This window comes from Camelus bactrianus, chromosome 21 (genome assembly GCF_048773025.1).
Source record: "Camelus bactrianus isolate YW-2024 breed Bactrian camel chromosome 21, ASM4877302v1, whole genome shotgun sequence".
Classification (NCBI taxonomy): Eukaryota; Metazoa; Chordata; class Mammalia; order Artiodactyla; family Camelidae; genus Camelus; species Camelus bactrianus.
In genome coordinates this window covers 25330891-25351551 of record NC_133559.1, presented here as the reverse complement: position 1 = coordinate 25351551, position 20661 = coordinate 25330891, and the positions used below count along the sequence as shown (strand labels likewise).

Genomic DNA, 20661 nt, shown 5'->3' with positions numbered 1-20661 from the left:
TCGGCCCACCCCTCCGACCCCCCGGCCCCTCCGACCCCCCCGACGGCGGCGGCCGCTCTCGGCCGGTCTGCTCGGCCCCCGCCGCCCCCACAGCCGGCGCCTCGTGCACGCCGCTCCCCGGACGCGCGGCCGGGCAGAGTTCGCACCGTTTCTGCGTCAGGAGTGATGGGAAACGGACACTTGCAACTCGTACCCGTAAATCGTGTTTCCCGCCAGACAGCGCGTCGCCTCGCCTCGCCCCAGAGCGCCTGCGTGTCGTCATAGAAACGCAGGACCCCGTGCCTTCCACCCTTCAGTGGGGGCTGCCTTCGGCGGTGCCGGCGGAGGAGCAAGGCAGCTAAGAAACACTCCCGATCTCTCGAGGACTCGATGTGTCTTCAATCACAGCACAGGTTCAGTAGCAATGGGAATAAAAACGTTTGATGGAGCCGTTCTCCCAGAGTCAGAAAGTGTCTGCACCCCCGGGCTTCTGCCGCAGGCCGGCGCCAGTGCGCAGGCGCTAGCTGTTGCAGGGTCTTGACCCAAGGCGCAGAGGGTTTGATCAAGCATCTCAACATATTTTTGCATCACTCGATCCTGCTTTTTTGTTGTTTTGCCTGTTCTTTTAAAAGCCAAATTCAGGGGAATATTGGGTAATCAAAAACTCTGGGTTCCTATCAGTTGAGGCATTATTGCAGACGCTACCCCTTGGCATCTCCAACCATTCGTCTTTGGGTATTTCAGCACCACCCTCCTCCCCGTCCCCTCTCCCCTCATGCAGGTGGAAGGCATTCCTAGGTACGGACACCTTTTTGGCTGGAGGGAGGTCAGAAGATTGCACTTCAGGTGGAGACAACCCAAGTAAAATCGTTGGGTTTTACTGCTTAAAAACCTCTTCTCAGAAAATGATGTGATAAATAGATTCCAACAGAGGAGCTGAGAACCCACGCTTACCACCACCAGGATTGTTGCCCAACTGGGAGCAGGGCCAACCTACTAACACCTGCTTGTGATGAAGGGAAAGTACAGTGTATATTGCAAGATGCCCAGCAAGAAGAAAAAGCAGCTCCTGCTCAAAAGTCCTGAACTCCCCAGTGGCTTCCAGAGAAGGAGTTCTAAAGGCAAGGTGAGGGAGAGGGTCACAAGGTGGTTGATCAGCTGGTGGACATTTTTCTGATTGATTTCTGGTTAGTGATGAAGTAACCTGGTGGTACTTTACAAGTCAATATCATCAACCTTATGGTTCCAAAAGGTCTGGAGTTTCTGTGCTTTCATCAGTATACAGTCAGTTCCTTCATCTGGTTGGGGGTGGGGATTACTATCTGTAAAACAACTCAAGGATATGGCTCCAAATATTTTCTGTAGTCCTTGAGTAGAAGCTAAAGGTCCTTGACTTTTGCTTTATAGCTGAACGATTTTTATCTTATTTGACTGTTTTCCTCTGTTTCTGCATTTTTCTCACTTCTCTGATTGAATTTGCTCTTTGGAACACAGGAAAGGCCTCAGAGGTTAAAGCTTTTCTACAAATAAGAAACAGGGCACATGGTCGAGGGGAGGGGTCTGTCCCTCGGAAGATCTCAAAGGGTCCTTAATATTGGGGTGGAATGATAATACCTGGTAATCTTGGTGGAGTCCCAGCATCGAAATCCCTCTAGTCTAAAAAATAAATTTCAGGAGGGAAGAAAACTTCTCTTGTTCAGTTGTCAAATTCCTTAGTACCAAGCACAGTGCCTGCACAAACACTTTCAATACGTAATGTTTGAAGGTCAACTGGACAGTTCTATTTCTATTGCTTTTCTGTTTATGGGCTTAAATCTCAGGTTTTCTGGGTAACAGCTCTTAGAAATATGAGCAAAGTGTTGAAAACAAAAACAATGCAATCTCTATGGCCCCTTTTAATTCTCCTAGTTAAACACGTTGGATGGTTAAACGTTTTAGCCTTTAGCTCTCTCTCATCACCCAATTTTTTTCTCTAGATTTTCCCAGAATTAAAATACACATAGCACACATACAGTTCACCTTAAGGACTAGCAACCATTAAAACAGATAAGGGGCAGAAGCAATGAACAAGCAGGTGGAAGGTCATTTTCCTCCAAAGTTTATCCTCCTCCCTCCTCACTAGTGTAGTGATTCTACACTAGTTTAGAACCACAACCAGAATACTCAACTTCAGAGGTCCCCAAATTTCCAGCATTAGCTTATACATGGTTTATCAAGACTTTTGTTATTGGAAGAACAAAGTAACATATCTTTTTTTTTTCTGGGAAGTCCCTGAAATGTTTAATGTCATTTAAATTTCACAGTCACTTCAAGAAAGATCCTACTAAGTGCACTCTATAGTCAAGAAAAATCGTGGCTCAGAAAGGTTCATGATTAGCCAGAAGAAACCCAGTGGAGAGGCCCAGAGGGAAATCTCACTTCCCTCTTCACAAACCAAATGGCAAGCCTGTTTCATAGCACTGGGGACTAGAGGTCACCATACACTTCCAACAGCAATTGAAGAGAAGCCCCAAAGACACAATGGTTAACCAGTTTTCCTGGGAAAACTTGTTAATTCTGGGATCCACAGAATGGATATGAGCCTGCGGTTGACTAACCGACTGGCCAGGAAAACCCTCTCATCTTTCATATTCTTAAGTTTAAAAAAAAAAAATCTAAAGCAGGGCATTGGTAACGTGGGGATACATGAACAGATTCAAGAGATGCATAGAAAGTAAAATCTATAGGATTTGGGAAGTGATTGGATCTGTAGTGTGAAGAACAAGACACTAAGGTTTCTTCTTCTTTTCTATCCTGGGCAGTGCTGTGGTGATTATACATACCAGTTCCTGAGCAAAGGTCTGGTTTGAAGTTGTAGAAGTATGATTAGTAAGCACAAGAAAAGATAGTAACGTAAGAATATTCCAGTTAAGACCTGAACTATTGAAAAATACAATTTGCTTCTCTTGAGAAACAACTCTTACAATTTTGAATTATGCCAAAGGAACGTTAAGCTGGTGTAAGATAAAGTATTACTGAGGTCTTTGATGGAAAATACCATAGCAAGATGCAGGCAGTAATTTTCTTAAATAGAAACTATAAAGACACAGGAAAAGTGACAGCAATTATTAACAGGACTAACTGTGACTCCTACTGTGTGTGGGCTGACTTCTGTGGCAGTCTAACACACACTCAGCAGTAGGGTTTTCCAGGGCTTCAGATGGACAAAACATTATCTCAGAAGACAGCCAGTCAGTGTCATCACCACAGATGCCCTGAACTGGGAAAAAATACTGGGTGTGCTTATGTACCAATCTTTTTAACAACTGATTTTCTAAGTGTGGACAGGGGTTATACACATATCCCTGGGCAATTAAACACAGCACGCAAAGCTCTCTGAAAGAATCTGGGGGGGAAAGTAGGCCAGTATTTGCATTTAATACAGCTTAAAAATGAAGGTATCAACCACAAATATTTAAAACTGACAAAGAAACCTAGATCCTACTCAGCCAAACACCTCCCAGGGGAAGACTAGCTCCTAGTATTGCTTCCATAAAACAATGGCATCTCTACAATTGAAATGACGCCTCAGATTGCTTTAGTCTTATGTTACGCAATGCGCCCTAGTACCCTCCTTTCAGATTCCACGTGGGTGTGCCTAGAGGAAGAAATAGGCTTTTTGTTTGGTTCACAAGCATACCTTCAGTGCATAGCACATAGTGGTGATGCCGCCTAGGCAAAAACAAACAAAAAAACTCATCTTTCTCACTGTACAGTAAGCTGGGCTTCTACAGACAGCAAATTCAGTGACCATGCCAACCTGAGTATGCCACCCTCTGCGCAATTTCTCATGGTATGTTTACAAGCTGGTGTTCCAGTTTTATAAGTCAGACTCATGAATGTAGTTAATCTGGATCCAGACACAAGCTGAGCCTAAAAGGACAGACCTTAAACTTTAGTATAAATTCATCAGGGAAAACTGTCACGCTGTGGCTTTGCTCTTAGTGGCAAAGAATGGTCACTTGGTCCAAGAATCAGAGGTACATCTAATTTCTGAAGGGACTTCCCCCTTCCCACTGCTCTGGCACTACAAAGGCAGGTGGGTAGAGCCCAGATCATGGAGGCTAACTAGAGAGTACTTCTTGGCTGCTACTATGGTACATGTTTCTATGCAAGGAATATTGTGATGTCAAATCCTAATCATAATAGTTTCCTATTATGGGATTCTTTAGAGGGAACAGAAGCAACCTATTTTGCTTCAAAATCAGTTTCCCCAAGTTTTGTCTGAAAAGGCACACTTCCTACTCAACAGATTTTCACTTATCTTTAGAAACCTAGATTCATTCCTTCCCACTGGAGGAGAGGGGTTGGGCAGTGCATTTTTAGAAATACCTATTCACAAGTTTTAAGTCTGTGATATGAATGTGAAAAGTATTTATAAATGTGAAATACACTGTGAATATAGAATTAATATCAAATAAACTTGAAGTTACTTTTAAAACAACAGACTAAGGTTTTTTCAAATATATTTGTTCACCATTGTTCACATATTCAGTATTTTGCATTTTTCTGTGTATGTATGCTTCTTAAAGCTTAAAAGATGTGAAGTTAATGCTGATACAATGTATGCTAAACAAAGTGATGATACCAGTGATTAGACAAAGATTTGGGGAGTAGGGGTGGGGGAAAGGAATTCAGGAAAAGAACAAACAAAAGTGAATTAGAAAAAAAATCTTTAATTATAGAATAACCTTTATAACAATGTCAGATTCCCGTGACTTTTCTGCAGCTCTCAGAACACCATGGGTTTCACGCACAGGCTGGAAAGGGACTGACACAGAAAGGAAGCTGCCGCACTGGCCCCAAATAGCTGGGGCCTGAGCGCTCCTTCCACCCAAGCAGTGGCAGGTTTGCACCTGGGAATTCAAAACAGCTGAGTGCATGAACTGCCTCATGTTTCAAAGTTATTTAAAACAGAAAGTACGCCTACCATTTCATTAAGACAAAGAAAAGAACACAATAAAGCATGGTGAAGGATCTGCTAGCTCAAAGGCAAGCACTCTGTTGGAAAGGGGCATACTGACAGCAGAAACGTGAGTGTAATTGTGTAGAAATAAGGAAGAAAGCATTTTGGGGGGGAAAAAAAGGGAGTACAGAGGCAGTTTTAGATTTTTAAAAAACTATCAGTTCTGAAATTGTCTTCCTTTTTCTCAAATCCAAATTACCTATTTAAAAATCTTTGTACTTTTCAGTTTAAAAAAAAGGAAACTTTATTAAGGATTTAGTAGATTACTTAGATTGTACAGCTTTCCTACTAACCTAAAGCTTATCAACTTTATTGTTACCTACTGATTTTCAAACTGGGCATTAAATTCAGGCTGGGGAAGAGCACAGGTGGACCAAGCAAGGACTCCTCCCTCCATTTCAACCAGCGTAGCTGAATTCTACCTCCTTTATAAACTGAGTTCCAGCACTCTGTGACCTGATAGAAAATTCAATGATGTTAGAAACTAATCAGATACTTACATAAGCTTCACTAATACCCATTTTATTCCTCAAAACATTTACGTCCCAGTTCCTTCCATTTCTGAGCCATAAACATAAAGCCTAAGATATGAGAAGCAATGTTCAAGACAGATCTTTATACACACGTACATATACATATATACATAAAACTATTATAAACTGTATGTTACATGAAATTTTGCACTGGTAAGCAAGTCACTTAAACTTCATTAACTATTATATACTGTTAAGTACGAACTATCTTCCCTTAAGGAATGTATTCTGCCTTTTAAGACTACGAGCATTCTTTACACTGGCAGACGTAAGGCCTCATTAGTTTCTCCCTCTCCTTAACTTCTAAAGCTTAAGTACATGAAGTATACACACTAGTTCTAAACACTTGACTTAGATAATTAGGTAAAAGCAGAAATGCATTTCTTTTTAGAAGCTTGCCACCCTACCCTAATGCTAAACAGATAAATCTGAAAGTAATTTTGGAGAGCTGGAAACAGGAATGCCTTTAACAATCGTGTTAAATTCTTATCAAATTAATTCCATGACGGGGGAGCCTGTTAAATCAATCAAGGTATAATGCCAAGTCACACCACCCCGAGAGTCTGTTTAAAGGAGAATATATTCTTGGGAGTGTGTAGCATTTGAAACACATCCCCCCAAACCCTGCAACATTTTTTAGGGCGGGGGGGATTTCAATGAGATTAAAAATAAGGATTTAAGTTTGGAATTTATGGAGAGTAAGGAAAATAATGAGGCCCTATGTCCGCCAGGGCTAGTGGTTTGCAACAATCCTACGAGGTAGTTATTGTCCCCATTTTACAGATGAGGAAAACTGTGGCTCTGGTAAATTAAGCGACTTTGCCCAAGGTCCCATTGCTAGTAGGTATGGGTTTATCTTAATCAAAAGTCTGTGCATGGGCTCTTTTCACTGCAGCAGTGGTTTTCAAACTTGGTATCCGGGGTAGGAGGAAATGGGTATACCAAAAAGAAGGGCTCCAGACCGGCATCTCTGTCTCAGCCAGAAGCAGCTGTATATTTTATCGGTTTTACATGCAGGGCTTAAGTCTGTTTTTTTTTTTTAAGTTTCTTTAAATAAAACATTTAAACTACTACACTGCATCAGGCCACCTGCTTACCAGAGTTGTACTAGTTTTATCTTCATTATTTTTCCCCACAGAGAACACTAAACTTTACTCAGTATTACTTATGACCACATAAAACAAAGATATTTTGCATAAAAGACTTCAACATTTTATAACATATCTTTCCAGGCTATGGAGCCCATATGACCAACTTTTAAAACAAAATGTTCTGTTAAGTTCTCTATAAAGATTTCAGGATTCAATTCTTCAGGCAAGTATAATTTTTACATTATGATAAAAATTGCCTGTAATACATGAATTACTTCTACAACATAATCTGTGCATGCAAATATAGAATATTTACACACCATACTTTCTTAGCCTGCAAATATCACCCTTTCACCCTGCATCTATTGAAAAAGGAAAAAACATTTCCCCTACTCCTCTTGCTTCCAAATGTTGTAGTTGACAGGTTAGAAGCAGCCTCAGTTTTAATTAAACTCTAACGTGAGAAAGCAACTTTATCCAGGCGACTGCATATTAATCCACCAAAAACAAACAGACCAAAAAAACCCTCCATTTTTCCTTCACTATCCAGGATTGAGAATAAAAGCATCTAACAAATTTTCGACAAAGTCAGAGATCTTAGTTGTTCTCTTAGATAACACACCCAAACTAATGGTTATAAAAACTTTTGGTAATGGTCATGAATACTTTTTATTGGAAAGAAAATTTAAACTCATTAATCTTCAAAAGGAAAAAAGTGTATCATCCAGTAAATAAAAATAATTTCCACCCCTATTAGCAAAAGAGAAAAAAAATCAATAAATCTTTCTGGAACATATCAATAGGAAGTTTTAGTTTTAATTGACTTGTTTAAAGAGTGTAGGTAGTTACTTAAAAGAACGACTCTCGTTAAGCAGCGAGCAGTAAGACCAAGGCGATCAAACTAGCATCTTCCACAGAAAGGGGCTATTCCTTTAAGTGTTTCAGAAAATTTTTTAGGACGGTTTTATCATTCTAAAGAGTTGACAGTTACATACACATTATTTGTTGTCACTTAAAACTCCTGGGCAGAAAAAAAAAATCACTAATAAGCAAAAGAGAAGACAAAGAGGTTTTCTTGATCAGTCCAATAAATACAGTACTCAGAATCAGTACAGAGCAACGAAATCCTCCCAGTGAGACTGCACATTTACAGTACTTAACAGAAAATGTAGTAAACTTCAGAATTCCATTTGCTTACTCATAGCCCAATCTGTTTAGACCAGTCTGTTTTTCTCAGCTCACTCAATTTAAAATGTAGTTAAAAATTCAAGTGACTGATTCATTTTAATTTTTAATCAAAATGCCAGAAGTTACAAGCTATATTAAAGCAGGCTTATTTAGAGGTTATTCCATTGCAAGCACAATACCGCTGTACAAATAATTACTGTTTGGGGACACGGGGAAGTAGCTTTTTAAAAATAACCTTCTTCGAGGTACACTTTGGTCTGTTGAGTCTGGATCTGCCTACACTCAACTGGATGAAAAGTATGGAAAACAAAAAAGGTGACTAAGCTGGGTACTTGTGGTGCAAACTAAGTTGTGACTATGCAGGAACTCTACTTACCTTCTTGTGAGATTCAAACTGACTAAAACAATTTGCAAAAATTTCCCAAAACCTTCTGGATAGCAGGAGGGCTGCTAGAACACCAAGACAGCTTCTCAAGGTGACTGCTCCAAATAACAAAAATATTTTGGGTAATTCTTAAATCTCACTTCTATGTGTGGAAAGTTGAATATGGTGTCCAATATCCCTTCCAAAGCTCAATCTTGACAAATATAATCATACCTATACAAGCAACCAAAACCAGCCCTACACACCACACTGTATTAGCTATAGACATCTTATAACATGGGAACATCACACTTTATAAAGTACATTTTCTTGCAAATGATCACATATTAATTTGTTGCACCTAAAGTATACTACCATGAAAAGTATAATAATTGATCAAATGCAGAAGCCAGTTGCTGGATCTTTAATATTCAGTTTAATATTAATGGTGATTAATACTTAATGTTACAGACTTACTAGTCTGCAAAATAATTCAAATCAGTATTTATTAGACAATAAAATAACTACACCAAAGGTTACTTCTAAGTAACTTCAAAGAAGTTATTATCTTACAGTTTAATAAACAATAAAAAAAGTTATCTTCCACACAAGTACCACGATAAAATAATTTAAACAAATGATTGATTCTGCAAATTCTTTTAAAAAATTACTTCAAAAGGTATTAAGAGAAAATATTTTCCTTTGTCCTGTGCCACTTTTTTCTTTTTCCCCTCCTACTTCTGTTCCCCTCAATACATAATATTATGGATGCAAACTCAAGAATTCAAGGTCAAAGGGATAATTTTGCTTCACAAATACCATGACCTACACTGTACAACAAAAACAAGATAAAAGTTAAATAGAAGTGAACTAAATCCCACAAATTAGGATGTGTAACAAGATTATCTTTGGAAAAACAGGTATTTTTCTCTCTTTCTACTAGAAATAGCAAAACATTCCACATTATTTTCTTGCCCAACTGAATGGTTATTTAGCATACATTCCAACAGTGTACATGTCAAAATTTCTGAGTCAGAGGCATTTAAATGATTTCTTCATCAGTGTTTTGGCTAATTCAGTGGCCAAGAAAACATAATATTTAGTCTCTGATTAGATGGAGTTAAGAAACAAAACAGAATGTCTGAGATTTAAAGCCATTATGACCCAGCAAAAATCTGTTATTAAATCAACTGTAAGTCTCCCTTCTCCCAAAAAGGAAAAAATTAAGAATTGCTCAAGTGTACGAGCATCCAGTAAACTTCCAACAGCTCAGCTTCAGGTGACCTATGAATGGAGGGAGCTCTGTAAGCCTGCAGTGGTCCAAATGACATACGTGACTTCAGGAATGACTGGAAACAGATGCTGGCCCCAAATCAGGTAGAACATACTCAGTCTTCAGTGTCAAGGAAGGAAACAAAGTCCCAGCTTCTAAGACGTGTAGCGACAAGTCCAGGAATGGGGCTGGATATAATTCAGAAATGTGGGCTTCAAAGGGAAAAAAAAGAGTGGAAGGGTAGTTTACTTGTGTGCACTGTATGCATGAAATACGGGGTAGACAGGGGATGCTAATGTCACATACTGTACATCTCTAAAATGCCTCCTGGCACTTGAGTGACCTTTAAGCCAAAAGCAGCTCACTAATTCAAAAGATGCTCATCATTTTTATCTACAGCACAGATTTGATTTAGAAGCTTTACATGAAGCTCTGGAAGTCCAGTAAACTCTACAGAACTACACTGGACTCCTGATCAAATTTCAAATAGGCACTACTTTTTTCCTGTATCTTGCATTTTATTTTAGCACAGCCCTGCTTTTAGTAGCCCCAAATCTAAATGTGGTAGGTTATGGATGATAATATACATAAATCACTATACCACAAGGTTTTAAATTACTGAATTATCTAAATGCAGAGATGAAATACTACGAAAGTTCAGAAATAAAAAAAGAGACTGGAGCAAGAATTTGAAAAAGCTTCATGGATGATGTTGCATCCAAACTGGATTCTGATAAAACAAAATCTGACAGGTGAAACCTGAGTGCAAAAGAGCAGGGTGACCAGAGACAGAGACAGAGTCCAGAGCAGTTGGTTCAAACGCACAAAGGGGATTCATAGGAAATAGGAGAGGGCGTCAGGGCAGCACAGCAAAATCAGGGTAGACCGTCGGGGAAGCTTTGGTTTGGGAGGAAAGCGGATTCATTTGATTGTGAGTATCTTCAGTTATAGGCACCTGTGAGAAATACCCAGGCAGATATATCAAGAAGGCATCCCCTCTTAAATATCTGGGGGCTATCCATAAGCAGCTGAAAGCTAAAGTGCTAAGAATGACACTCTTATATGATTACAAAAAAAAGAAACCACCACCAAAGAATCAAGAGAAATGGGATCCTAGGCATACAAGTCTAGCTGGACATTTTGACAAAGAGTTTGTTACTCTGGGAAGGAAGAGATAAAAGGTACTTGTTTGTGCAGGAGGGAATACCTCAAGTGGTAGGGTGCATGCTTAGCATGCATGAGACCTTGGGTCCAATCCCCTGTACCTCCATTAAAAGAAAACAGTTAATATTAATCCCCCACCCTCCCAAAAAAGAAAAGAAAAGAAAAAGCACTTAACATGGGTGCCAAACATTGAGAGCTTAATAAATATTGGCTATTAGCATCATATACTTCCATAAGCACAAAAAATATGTGAATAAGAATGTGTATCACATAACTGATTATTGATAAAGAAAAATTTTTAAAAAGATACATGTTTGGGGGTTTGGGGTGGATACACATGCCACTGGGAAAACCCTGGAGAAGACCAACACTATCGGGACACAGGAAAAATATTAGAAGGAGCTAACGAAAAATTAGTAAAAGAAAAAAAGAAAAGAAGAGAACTAAGAACTAGGAGAGTTCAATGGGAAGAAAACCAAAGAAAAGGGAAAGTTCAAGGACAGTGCAATAAGATCAGATAATAAGTTAATGCTTTTACTCCACATTTCCCTCCCCTTAACATTAATTCATCATAATCTCCACTACTCCCTTCCCCCTAACGCTGCCCACTAACCCTCACAATCAGGGGACAAAAAGGTTACTTTTCTCCTCCAGCCCGACTGATGACTCACATTTTTCAGAGGACAGCGTTGACGTGCATACCACTCTTGAGAATAAAAGCACAGGATGACTCCGTGGCCCGTGAAAAGGGAAGCCCACATCAAAACGTTCCAAATTGGCCTTTTCCGACTATCGTTGACAAGGAAGTTGAAAGCCACTAAAGTCAGGAAGACAACAAAAAACATGTATCTTCATCAAAACAGAATCAGGCCTCAGGTATCTGTTCTAATCATTTAATTATCACAAACAGCACCAAGTGTGTACATACAAATTTTATTCTCGCCATTGGTCCTATAAATAAAAGTGAAGCTTCAGTGTTGAAATTTATTAATCAGTGATGATTTAGAAATTAGACAGTATTCAGAACAGGTGAAAATATACTTCATGGAATTATTCATATTCTAATTTGTCCCTCTCCACTCCACCTGAAAATGGGTTAGTTTTTTCCAGGGGATGAACAGTGACAGAGCTTAAGAGTGGCAAAGTTATTTTTAGCTTTTATGAACTATCAGACCAGTGTTACCAACAGTCTTCAAGAGGTTATTTAGCTCATTTCAAAGTGTCAGCGTCTTGCATCAGAGTTGCACATAACTATTCAAAAATTAGTGTTTTTACCACCTGATAAACAAACACTGCCTTGAAATGGTATTACTACTTACTGCCTAGTTTTCTACATTGATTTTAAAATTTTATTTTCTAAATTTATCTTTTAGCATAATATTCAGTACTCACGGCATGTCAAGATACTTACTTCCAAAGAACATGAAGAGCACGAAGAGCACAGGATAGAAAAAGTTCAAGCAGAGAGCCAAGGCATACTCGTGCACGACGGCAGACACGGCAAAGACGGCCAGCATGGCGGCCGACCTGAACTTCTTAGTGAAAAACTAGAGTGAAAGGAAAATATTAAAAAGCAATTTTTAAAAAGTAAGTAACTAAGCATGAACGACATAAGACTTATAATCAACACAAACTAAAGACACCTGTTTAATTATATTCGTATTTGATTTTCTAAGTCTACTCCTTGGATTAATCTAAATGTGCTAAAATAACCACAAAACAGACAGCTTAAAAATCCTTTTTTTTTTTTTTTACTAAAATGAGGCATTTTCAAAACCATTAATGTTGGAAGATCGGGCATATTTTCAAAAACATTAACTTTTATCTGTAACTATGGCTGACAAAACACAGTTTTCCTGTATCAATGGACACATCAAATTTCAACCTTTAGAGTAACAAACACCGCATGGTAGTTTGGGCGGGTACCATTTTACAGGCAACAAAACTAAGATTTAGTAACAACGGATTTGCCTCATCCATTAAGTAAAACTACACTTATAAATGAAAGAACATTCAAAGAGTAATCTGCAACACGCATTGTCCTGTAGCCAAATAGTGCCCTTAACAATTAAAACCCACAATCCAGAGTTAATCACCCATGAGACTCAACATTCCATTTCATCAGTTCAGAAACATTCTGCCCTAAAGAATGTCTCAAAGATATATATCAATAATCTATACTATTATGCTGTACACCAGGAATTGACACATTGTAACTGACTATACATCAATAAAAAAATTAAGTAAATAAAAATAATCTATATTGGAGAGTTGTAAATCCATCAATAGGTGTCTTCTCCACTTCTAATAAAGGAACAAAAACAAAAAAAAAAATGAAAAGATTCCAAAGGCATTCTTACTTTGTAATTATGTAAAATAAAACCCAGGGCAAAGCATGGTATTAGTCTAAGTAACTATACAAACTGGTCTCAAAGCAGTTCCTTAGACATAAATGGCTCACAAGAGAACTGAAGACAACCAAGTATAACTTCTTGCAGCTGCATAATGTTAATACTTTCTGGAAAAGAATCTCTACTTCTAGAACAACATTAACTAAATCTTGCTACTTACCCAGAGAAAGTCTTTGTAAGCATAGTAATATAGCCAGTCATGGACGACCACATTCCAGGTCCTGTAATAGTTAGAGTAGGATGTGGAGTTCCACCAATCCTGAGGAAAAAGGCAAAGGTATAAAACCACATTTGCGGGAGGGTACAGCTCAGTGGTAGAGCACATGCTCAGCATGCACCAGGTCCTGGATTCAATCCCCAGGACCTCCACTAAAAAAATAAATAAACCTAATTATCTCCCACCCAAAATAAACAAAGTAAATTTAAATAAATAAAAGCATACATACACAGAACCAAAGCAAAAATCCCTGAATCTTCCCAAAGAACATACACATGTGACACTCAGAATGTGTCATGATAAATTGTTAGTCCATACACTGATGTAAGAAAAATCTTAAAAGGCATTTTGATCATTAGTGTTCAATGTGACATTAATTCTGTTGTATTAATCAAATAAGTTATGATGAAAGATACACAACATACAGAATTGTTAAGCCTAATGTTCATCAAAGTAACAACCAGTAAATCCCCCTTACCTTGCTAAAACACAATGAGAGAATTCTAAGGTCACACAGACTTAGCCTGATAACCCTTAAGAGCTGTTTGCTGGTATCATGAACAGCAAAATTTTAAGTTGTACAAGGAGTGATATGATGGCTGACTCCAATATATGTATATCCTGTTTCCTACTTTAAGATCAGACCAATGGAATAAGACATCTAAAATCTGCAACCCACACTACTTCTCTGAGAAAGGAGGGGTAGGCTTGGAGTGTTACCAAAACATCAACAAACAAACAAAATTCTAGAGGGCTTGAGGTAGGATTACAGAACACTTATGAACCACTCTCTGGTCCGGAACTTAATTCCAACTTTGGAAGTGTAAGAATACTATTTTAAGAAGAATTAATACCTTTCAAAATAAAGGAGGGAAAAGTTATTTCCTTCATGAACTGTTCAACAATCTTAAATAGCGTAATTTGCTGAGATCACTCCTACAGCACCAAGCAGCCAATTTTAAATGAGTAAAAAGTCAGCAACGTCTCAGAATGCTCTCTAGACACATGCCTTCCTACATAATCACCAACACAGGATCCAGCAGGAACCAAACATGGTACTAAGGGAGCAGATACTAAAGGCAGAAAAAAAGACAAGACTATGCCAACTACATCAGTAACAGAATTTCAGAATTAATATTGATAAAACCTATAGAAAAAAATTATTCCACATTTATTTTAAAAAAGCTAGTAGCCAGTAACACTCAGATGCTTAACAATTAGGACACAAACAAAATGAAAAGAAAGCTGAGTCCAAGTACACATTACCTTATAAAACATCCTGTCACCAAAGCGTAACATCTCAGCAAAGGCATTGAGCCAGCAGTGCAAAAAGGCAAAAAAAATAAGGAGCTGTATCAGCACACCTAAACATAAGATGAATAATATTAACAGTCTTTCCAAACAGCTTACGTACCAATCGGTTAATTATGTCATCATTTGCTTAGCTAGAATTATTTTGTAAAATTAAGAGTTATTATTCTAGCTTACCCATCTCAGAAATGATACGGTGGTTTTTGAAAGTTAATTCTCTTAATAAAGGAATAATTTCCTCCCAAATGGGTTTTATAGATGACCAGTGACCCAGACTGTTTTTAACAGAAATGCGTAGATGTATGGCTTAATTTGTAAAAGTCCGTTAAAATCTGGCCCCCACGCATTCCTCTACACCAGCCGTTTAAAACGGGGAGATTTTGTCCCCAGGAGACAGCTGGCAATTCTGGACACATTTTTGGTTGTCATCACTCAAGGGGTGGGCCATGTGTTATGGTATGTAGTTGTCAGAAGCCAGGATGGAGCTAATATCCTACAATGCACAAGACAGCCTCCCAAGACAAAGAATTATCCAGCCCAAAATGTCGATAGTGACAAGGTTAACATCTCTGCCTCTACCCCCAGGGTTGTAAACATCTCCACAACTGGACTTCTGTCCTTCTGAAATACTCCAGGCCTTTGAATCCATCCCACTACCTGGAAGAAACCTTCCACCACCACTCTGCCAGGCAAACCTATCTATTTCTCAATACCCCCTGTTAAATGTCAAGCCAATATGAGACAAAGTTCATCAGCATTTTAATATATATTACATTACACTGTATAGTATCCATTTACATGCCCATCCCTTTCATTCACTTGTTTATTCAAAAAATATTTATAGAGTCTACGATGTAGAGAGACTGTGACTGGCTGACTGGCTAGAAGACACAGTCCTTAATCTTACGATATTTGTAGACTACTGAGGAAGACATACGTATGTAACACATACCCTATCACAGGGACAGAGAAAAGAATTTACTGGAGTAAATCTTGGGGAAGCAAACCAAAGAGGATCACTAGAAGAAATCTGTGAGAGAAGGAAAGGAAGAGAGAACCTGATGATAGAAACAATACCAACATTTAATAGACAGACACAAGAGAACAAGTAAACTGTAAATACAACTAAACTGCAAGCTTCCAGAGAATAAAGAGTACGTATGTCTGGTTCAATGCCGTGTCCCCAGCACCTGGCATGTAACAGATAACCATATATCTCTAGAAAAAAACAGTGGAATGAATGAAGACAGGAGACTGGGTATGGCCAGAAAGACAGAATAGGAGAGTGACTAGAGAGATTTCAAACTGGTCGACAGCACCCAACGTTTCATGGAGATTAAATAAAATAAGGGCTAAACCAACTGCTGGAGATTAGGGATTTTAATAAAGGTCATTTCAGTGACTTGGTAGAATCAGAAGCAAGATTATAGTGACTGTATAGTGAATGGGAAGATAAGCAAAAATATGGACTATCCACAGTCAGAGAAAGCAAAATATGAGTGAAAGTCAGAAGACAAATGGAAAGACTGGCCAGAGACTGGAAGTACGCTTCCTTTGTGAGACAAATGGAAAGAGGTCACAGGCAGTATAGACGTGTAGATGAGTTTACAGTGAAAAGCAGGTAAATCAAAGGTGCTCACACACAACAGCTTTCTGTTTTCCGTGCAACTTTAGGAATGGCCAAATGAACCAGTACCCACGTTACCTGGCAAGATGGAGTTAAATACACATAAGACCAGAACACGGGCGCTGAAGGGCTCCTCTTTGATATTCCGAAACAAGGGGCCACAGAGCCTTTTGAAGATGTAGTACACGTAAAAAAGGCATCCCAAAAACTGAAACATGATAAAGACAATTATAATAATGATGGCTTGACAAGGAAAGATGGAGAGTGATTTCTTTCCTTCAAAAGAAGATACATATGTGACCCAAAAACTAATGTTTACACATATATATTCCATTTAACACTAGTCTGTAAGGTTGCCAAACTGGACTCTTTCAAAGATAGTACTCAAGCCTCATTTCTACCACACCTGTTCCTGACCCTTTACCAAATAGCATTTTTGAAAAATCAGACTCTGGAACCTACTTTTCCAGCCACACGAAACCCTTAAAAAAAGAACCTATTTCATAAATAGGTATTTGATTAACACAAGATTTTTCAGTAGGAACTTCTGTGGTATATGATCCCATTAAGGGGTTGGGGAACTGTCAGACCATACCCCCACAGACATACATCCAAAAATGGAATAAAAAACAGAAAGGGAGGAGGAAATTAACCTAGATGCATAATGAAGTAACCAAATGGAATGACTTTAATTAAAACAAATTCTTTTATTGTAGAAAATTACTTTTGATGTTGGCAAAACAAATACCAGTTACTGTACTGAGAATAGTTTACCAAGACTTCAGTAAGAGTTTTAGAGCTCCCACTAGACATGAATTTACCAACACTTTAAATATATTAAATTATTCTTTTTTTAAACATTTTTTATTGATTTATAGTCATTTTTTTTTACAATGTTGCGTCATAAATTATTCTTACTATATTCAGATCCCCATTTCCCACCAACAAACCTTAGGCAGTTAAAAAAAAAAAATTTACCTGTGCAAACTGCATAGCCACATAACCCCATCTTACACTGGGAGTCCTAAAAAGGAAGAAACAAAGTAACTTTTCTAAATAAAGTAAATAAATGAACTTAAAAAAAATCCTCACAATATTTTCCCACACAGAACATCTTTTTTGACATAGGAAATATCTGTATAATTCTGTCTCAAATTGCTGTAATCAAATCGTATTGCTGGAATCACCATTTGGGGTTTCCCGTGCCAGCAAGAAAGTTAAAACCCATTCAATGTGCTCTGCAGCCCTACAGAAAACAGCCCCCATCTACCCACCCCACCTCGCGCCCACCACTTTCCTGGTGCTCCCCCATTTCTACTGGCCAGTGCCGTTACCTGGGATAGTTGTCACGGTAGATGAGTGTAGGAGCAAACAAGAAATATAAGTACTGGTTGACTGTAGGTATTGGAACAGTGCCTGGAAAAGGAAAACTACACTTAGACTGGAGGCTCTTCAGTCCCTTTCAGCAAAACTGAAAGGGGAAAATAAGCACAGAATAGGGACGACAAAAAACTAGCTCTCTTAGCTCGTGTTGCTTCTTCCTGATCTCCCCAAATGATGGCTTCTTATTCTTATATTAACCAAATGTTACCAATCCCTCTAAACTAACTTATTCCTGTGACTTAGAGATAACTTCTGGAGTTTGAAGCAACAATTCTAGAAGCTGTAAGCACATGGGGTGTGATGAGTCTATTAACATTCTATAAACATTATGCAAAGTTGCAAGTCTAATGAGCAATGTTTTTAAACTGTGGGTACAAAGGTAAAACAGGAATAATCAGGAAATAGAGTCTTCTAAAATCAATACAAATCCTATATATAAATATATATAAATATTTTTCCCCTTCCAACAGGTTGATTGGTTTTTTTTTCAAGTTCTATATATTTAAAATCAAACATAATGTTTACAGAAGGTAATATGCCATCCTAGTAAAAACACCAAAGGTTAAGATACCCTAATGAACAATCCTTTGACTTAATGGAATCACATACTTGATTTCTCCTTGGCTGAATTTAGTACCCGAGGCACATTCTCTCTGACAAACGAATAGGCCTTCATTATCAAACGAATCTACAAAGAAGGAAGGGGAAAGTGAATTTTCTATCACTGTCTTGTCTCCTACAAGCAACTGCAAAACAGCACTAGATTATAATTACATAAAGAACTTCCTAATTTTGTATACACCAACTCAAACCCACTTTTATGGAATAAAGCAAATGAAAAACAAATTCTATAAAGAACATGTTATTATGCAAATTATTTTGCATCTAACAGCACCATCTATTACAGGTATATTACAAATTAAGAAATTAAAAGCCTGTTCAAAGAAAGTCATTCTTTCCATCAGTCCAACAGAGCATTACAGACAGCCAATGTAAGTCAGAAAATTCTGAAGGACATATAAACAAATCTTTTAGATGGTTCTATGATGGTTATATGACAAAACAATGAATCTGACACTTCAAAAGTGGAGTTTTTAATTACAAATATACTTAGAATATAGACGGCTTCTTCAAAAAGTATTCAAGAACAAAACCTGAATTCATCAAGAAAGGCTCAATATTACTTATTTCAATTATCAAGAACCAGAAAACACTGAAGCTAGAACAAATCTTTAAGCGATGAGATGATCTAGTCTAACACTTTAATTTTACAGATAATAGCACAAAGAACCAAATATGAAAATTTATCCAATATAACAAAAAATAACATCTTCTACTACCACCACCACCACCTCCTAGCTAACTAAGCATGGCACTGCACTGCGCAACACTCAAAATCTTACCTGTTCAAGTATAATAATGCACCGGGAAGCTGGTGGCAGTGTATATGCTAGCACAACATAAGGTGGTCCAAAACCTAACACTACAGTCTGGAAGACCACAAAAAGGAAGCAATATAAGAGAGAATAGACCACTGGATGAGAACTCCTGTGATACCCTCTGGCCCAGCGTTGAAACAGGAAATAGGGAACTGAAAGTGTACATAAGAACATGGTGCACCATGTCCATATAACAACGGGAAATTTGCCAAAAGCGTAAGACATGAGATTGAAATCAAGCACCAGCCTGGGGAGAAAAAGCACACAGAAAAAACACAGAAATAAATTTTTAATATGCATTGATTGATCAAATTAAAAACTTTAAGACCCAAACCCCTCAACTTTAGGAAACCCCACAACACTAATACACTATGCTCCTAAGCCTCTGCTCTATAACTTACCTATTTTCTAAGAGCCCTAAGATAATATGGTCCCTGAACACAAGACATCTAAAATAACCTAAAATAATAAGGGTTTGAACTTCTTAAAGATTAGATTCTCACATTAATACATTTTAAGCTCTAAACATTCTATGGCAAAGTTAATATTTAAAATATTCAAATAGCGATCACCGTTACATAGAAAAGATGATTTTTCAGAAGAAAGTAGTACAATTCAAGAATCCAATAAATTATTATATCATTAGCTAAAATTTTAGTTCACTAATAAAGCACATAATTAAATGTATGATTATCTGTCATTTTATTTGATTTTTATATTAAAAAAATCCCATTTTTCAATGTTAAATTCCAATAAGCTAATTTTTCCAAGAAACAACCTAAAATGCATACCATGGTAGAAACTGGTAAGTCCTATACGCAAAATTCTCTCACTAAGGAAGCTAGAAACCATTAATATGGTGTATTAAAACAGACCATTTTAAAAATAAAACTAATAAACTTTTAACATTTTTCTTAGTTGTACTTTTCAGAAGAGAGAAATCTCACCCTCAAGTCAGCTGCTCTGGGATTTTCTGAAGCAACTGTAACCAAATCATCTTTTACCAGAATTTAAATACAGTGAAAACTCTGAATACTCCATGCATCAACTAAGCAAACATCCTTTTTCTTGTCTTACCTTCCTTCATCAATGTAATCTACCACAAGTGTGCTGAGGATGAAGAGAATGAAGAGGGCAATGAACATGTGATATATTGTTCTGATATGGTCCACCTCAAACAGCTCACTGTAAATGTAGTTCAAATAAAAATTACTCAATATTTAATTTTTAAAACACCACATATTAAAGACTTTAAAGCAGTACAGAAGATCCTTAATCCACCCTCCAAAAACATCTCAAACAGTAATCACAGAATATTACTAATGAATGTCAGTATTCTAATAAATGAATGAGTAAATAAATAAATGATCTACTCAGAGAGCATTTCCAAAGAAATATTCATTACCTACTCAAAATGCGCCTTTTATTTTCACTTCACAAATGAGCTTGCCACAATTAATTTATATTGCTTATTTTCCCCCCATAAAATCCACACAATCAAGTCCTAAAATAAGCAAATCTGAGAAAACGATCACGTCTCTAAGCCGGCTAGCCAAAGAAGAGATGAAAAAATTTTATCAAGAAGGCAGCAACACCAGAATTCTCTCAAAGTAGTTTACCTCATTAGAAAACTTTTGTTCTAGCTCTTTGGGTAACCAGTTCTCTGCAGTACAACT

General features: G+C 37.7%; 1 protein-coding gene across 1 annotated transcript in view; it reads right to left on the bottom strand.

Annotated features, from left to right (window-relative positions):
• Positions 1 to 5573: 5573 nt before the first annotated feature.
• The window catches only part of SOAT1 (sterol O-acyltransferase 1), a 60488-nt gene continuing 45400 nt past the window's right edge, over positions 5574 to 20661 (bottom strand). The window contains exons 6-16 of the mRNA XM_074349872.1: positions 20063 to 20170; positions 18950 to 19232; positions 18156 to 18234; positions 17498 to 17579; positions 17142 to 17187; positions 16242 to 16371; positions 14492 to 14589; positions 13169 to 13267; positions 12009 to 12144; positions 11269 to 11414; positions 5574 to 9645 (exon numbers count right to left, since the gene is read on the bottom strand). Coding sequence (XP_074205973.1) covers positions 9589 to 9645; positions 11269 to 11414; positions 12009 to 12144; positions 13169 to 13267; positions 14492 to 14589; positions 16242 to 16371; positions 17142 to 17187; positions 17498 to 17579; positions 18156 to 18234; positions 18950 to 19232; positions 20063 to 20170 — 1264 coding nt within the window. The 3' untranslated portion in view covers positions 5574 to 9588. The remainder of the gene's footprint in view (positions 9646 to 11268; positions 11415 to 12008; positions 12145 to 13168; positions 13268 to 14491; positions 14590 to 16241; positions 16372 to 17141; positions 17188 to 17497; positions 17580 to 18155; positions 18235 to 18949; positions 19233 to 20062; positions 20171 to 20661) is intronic.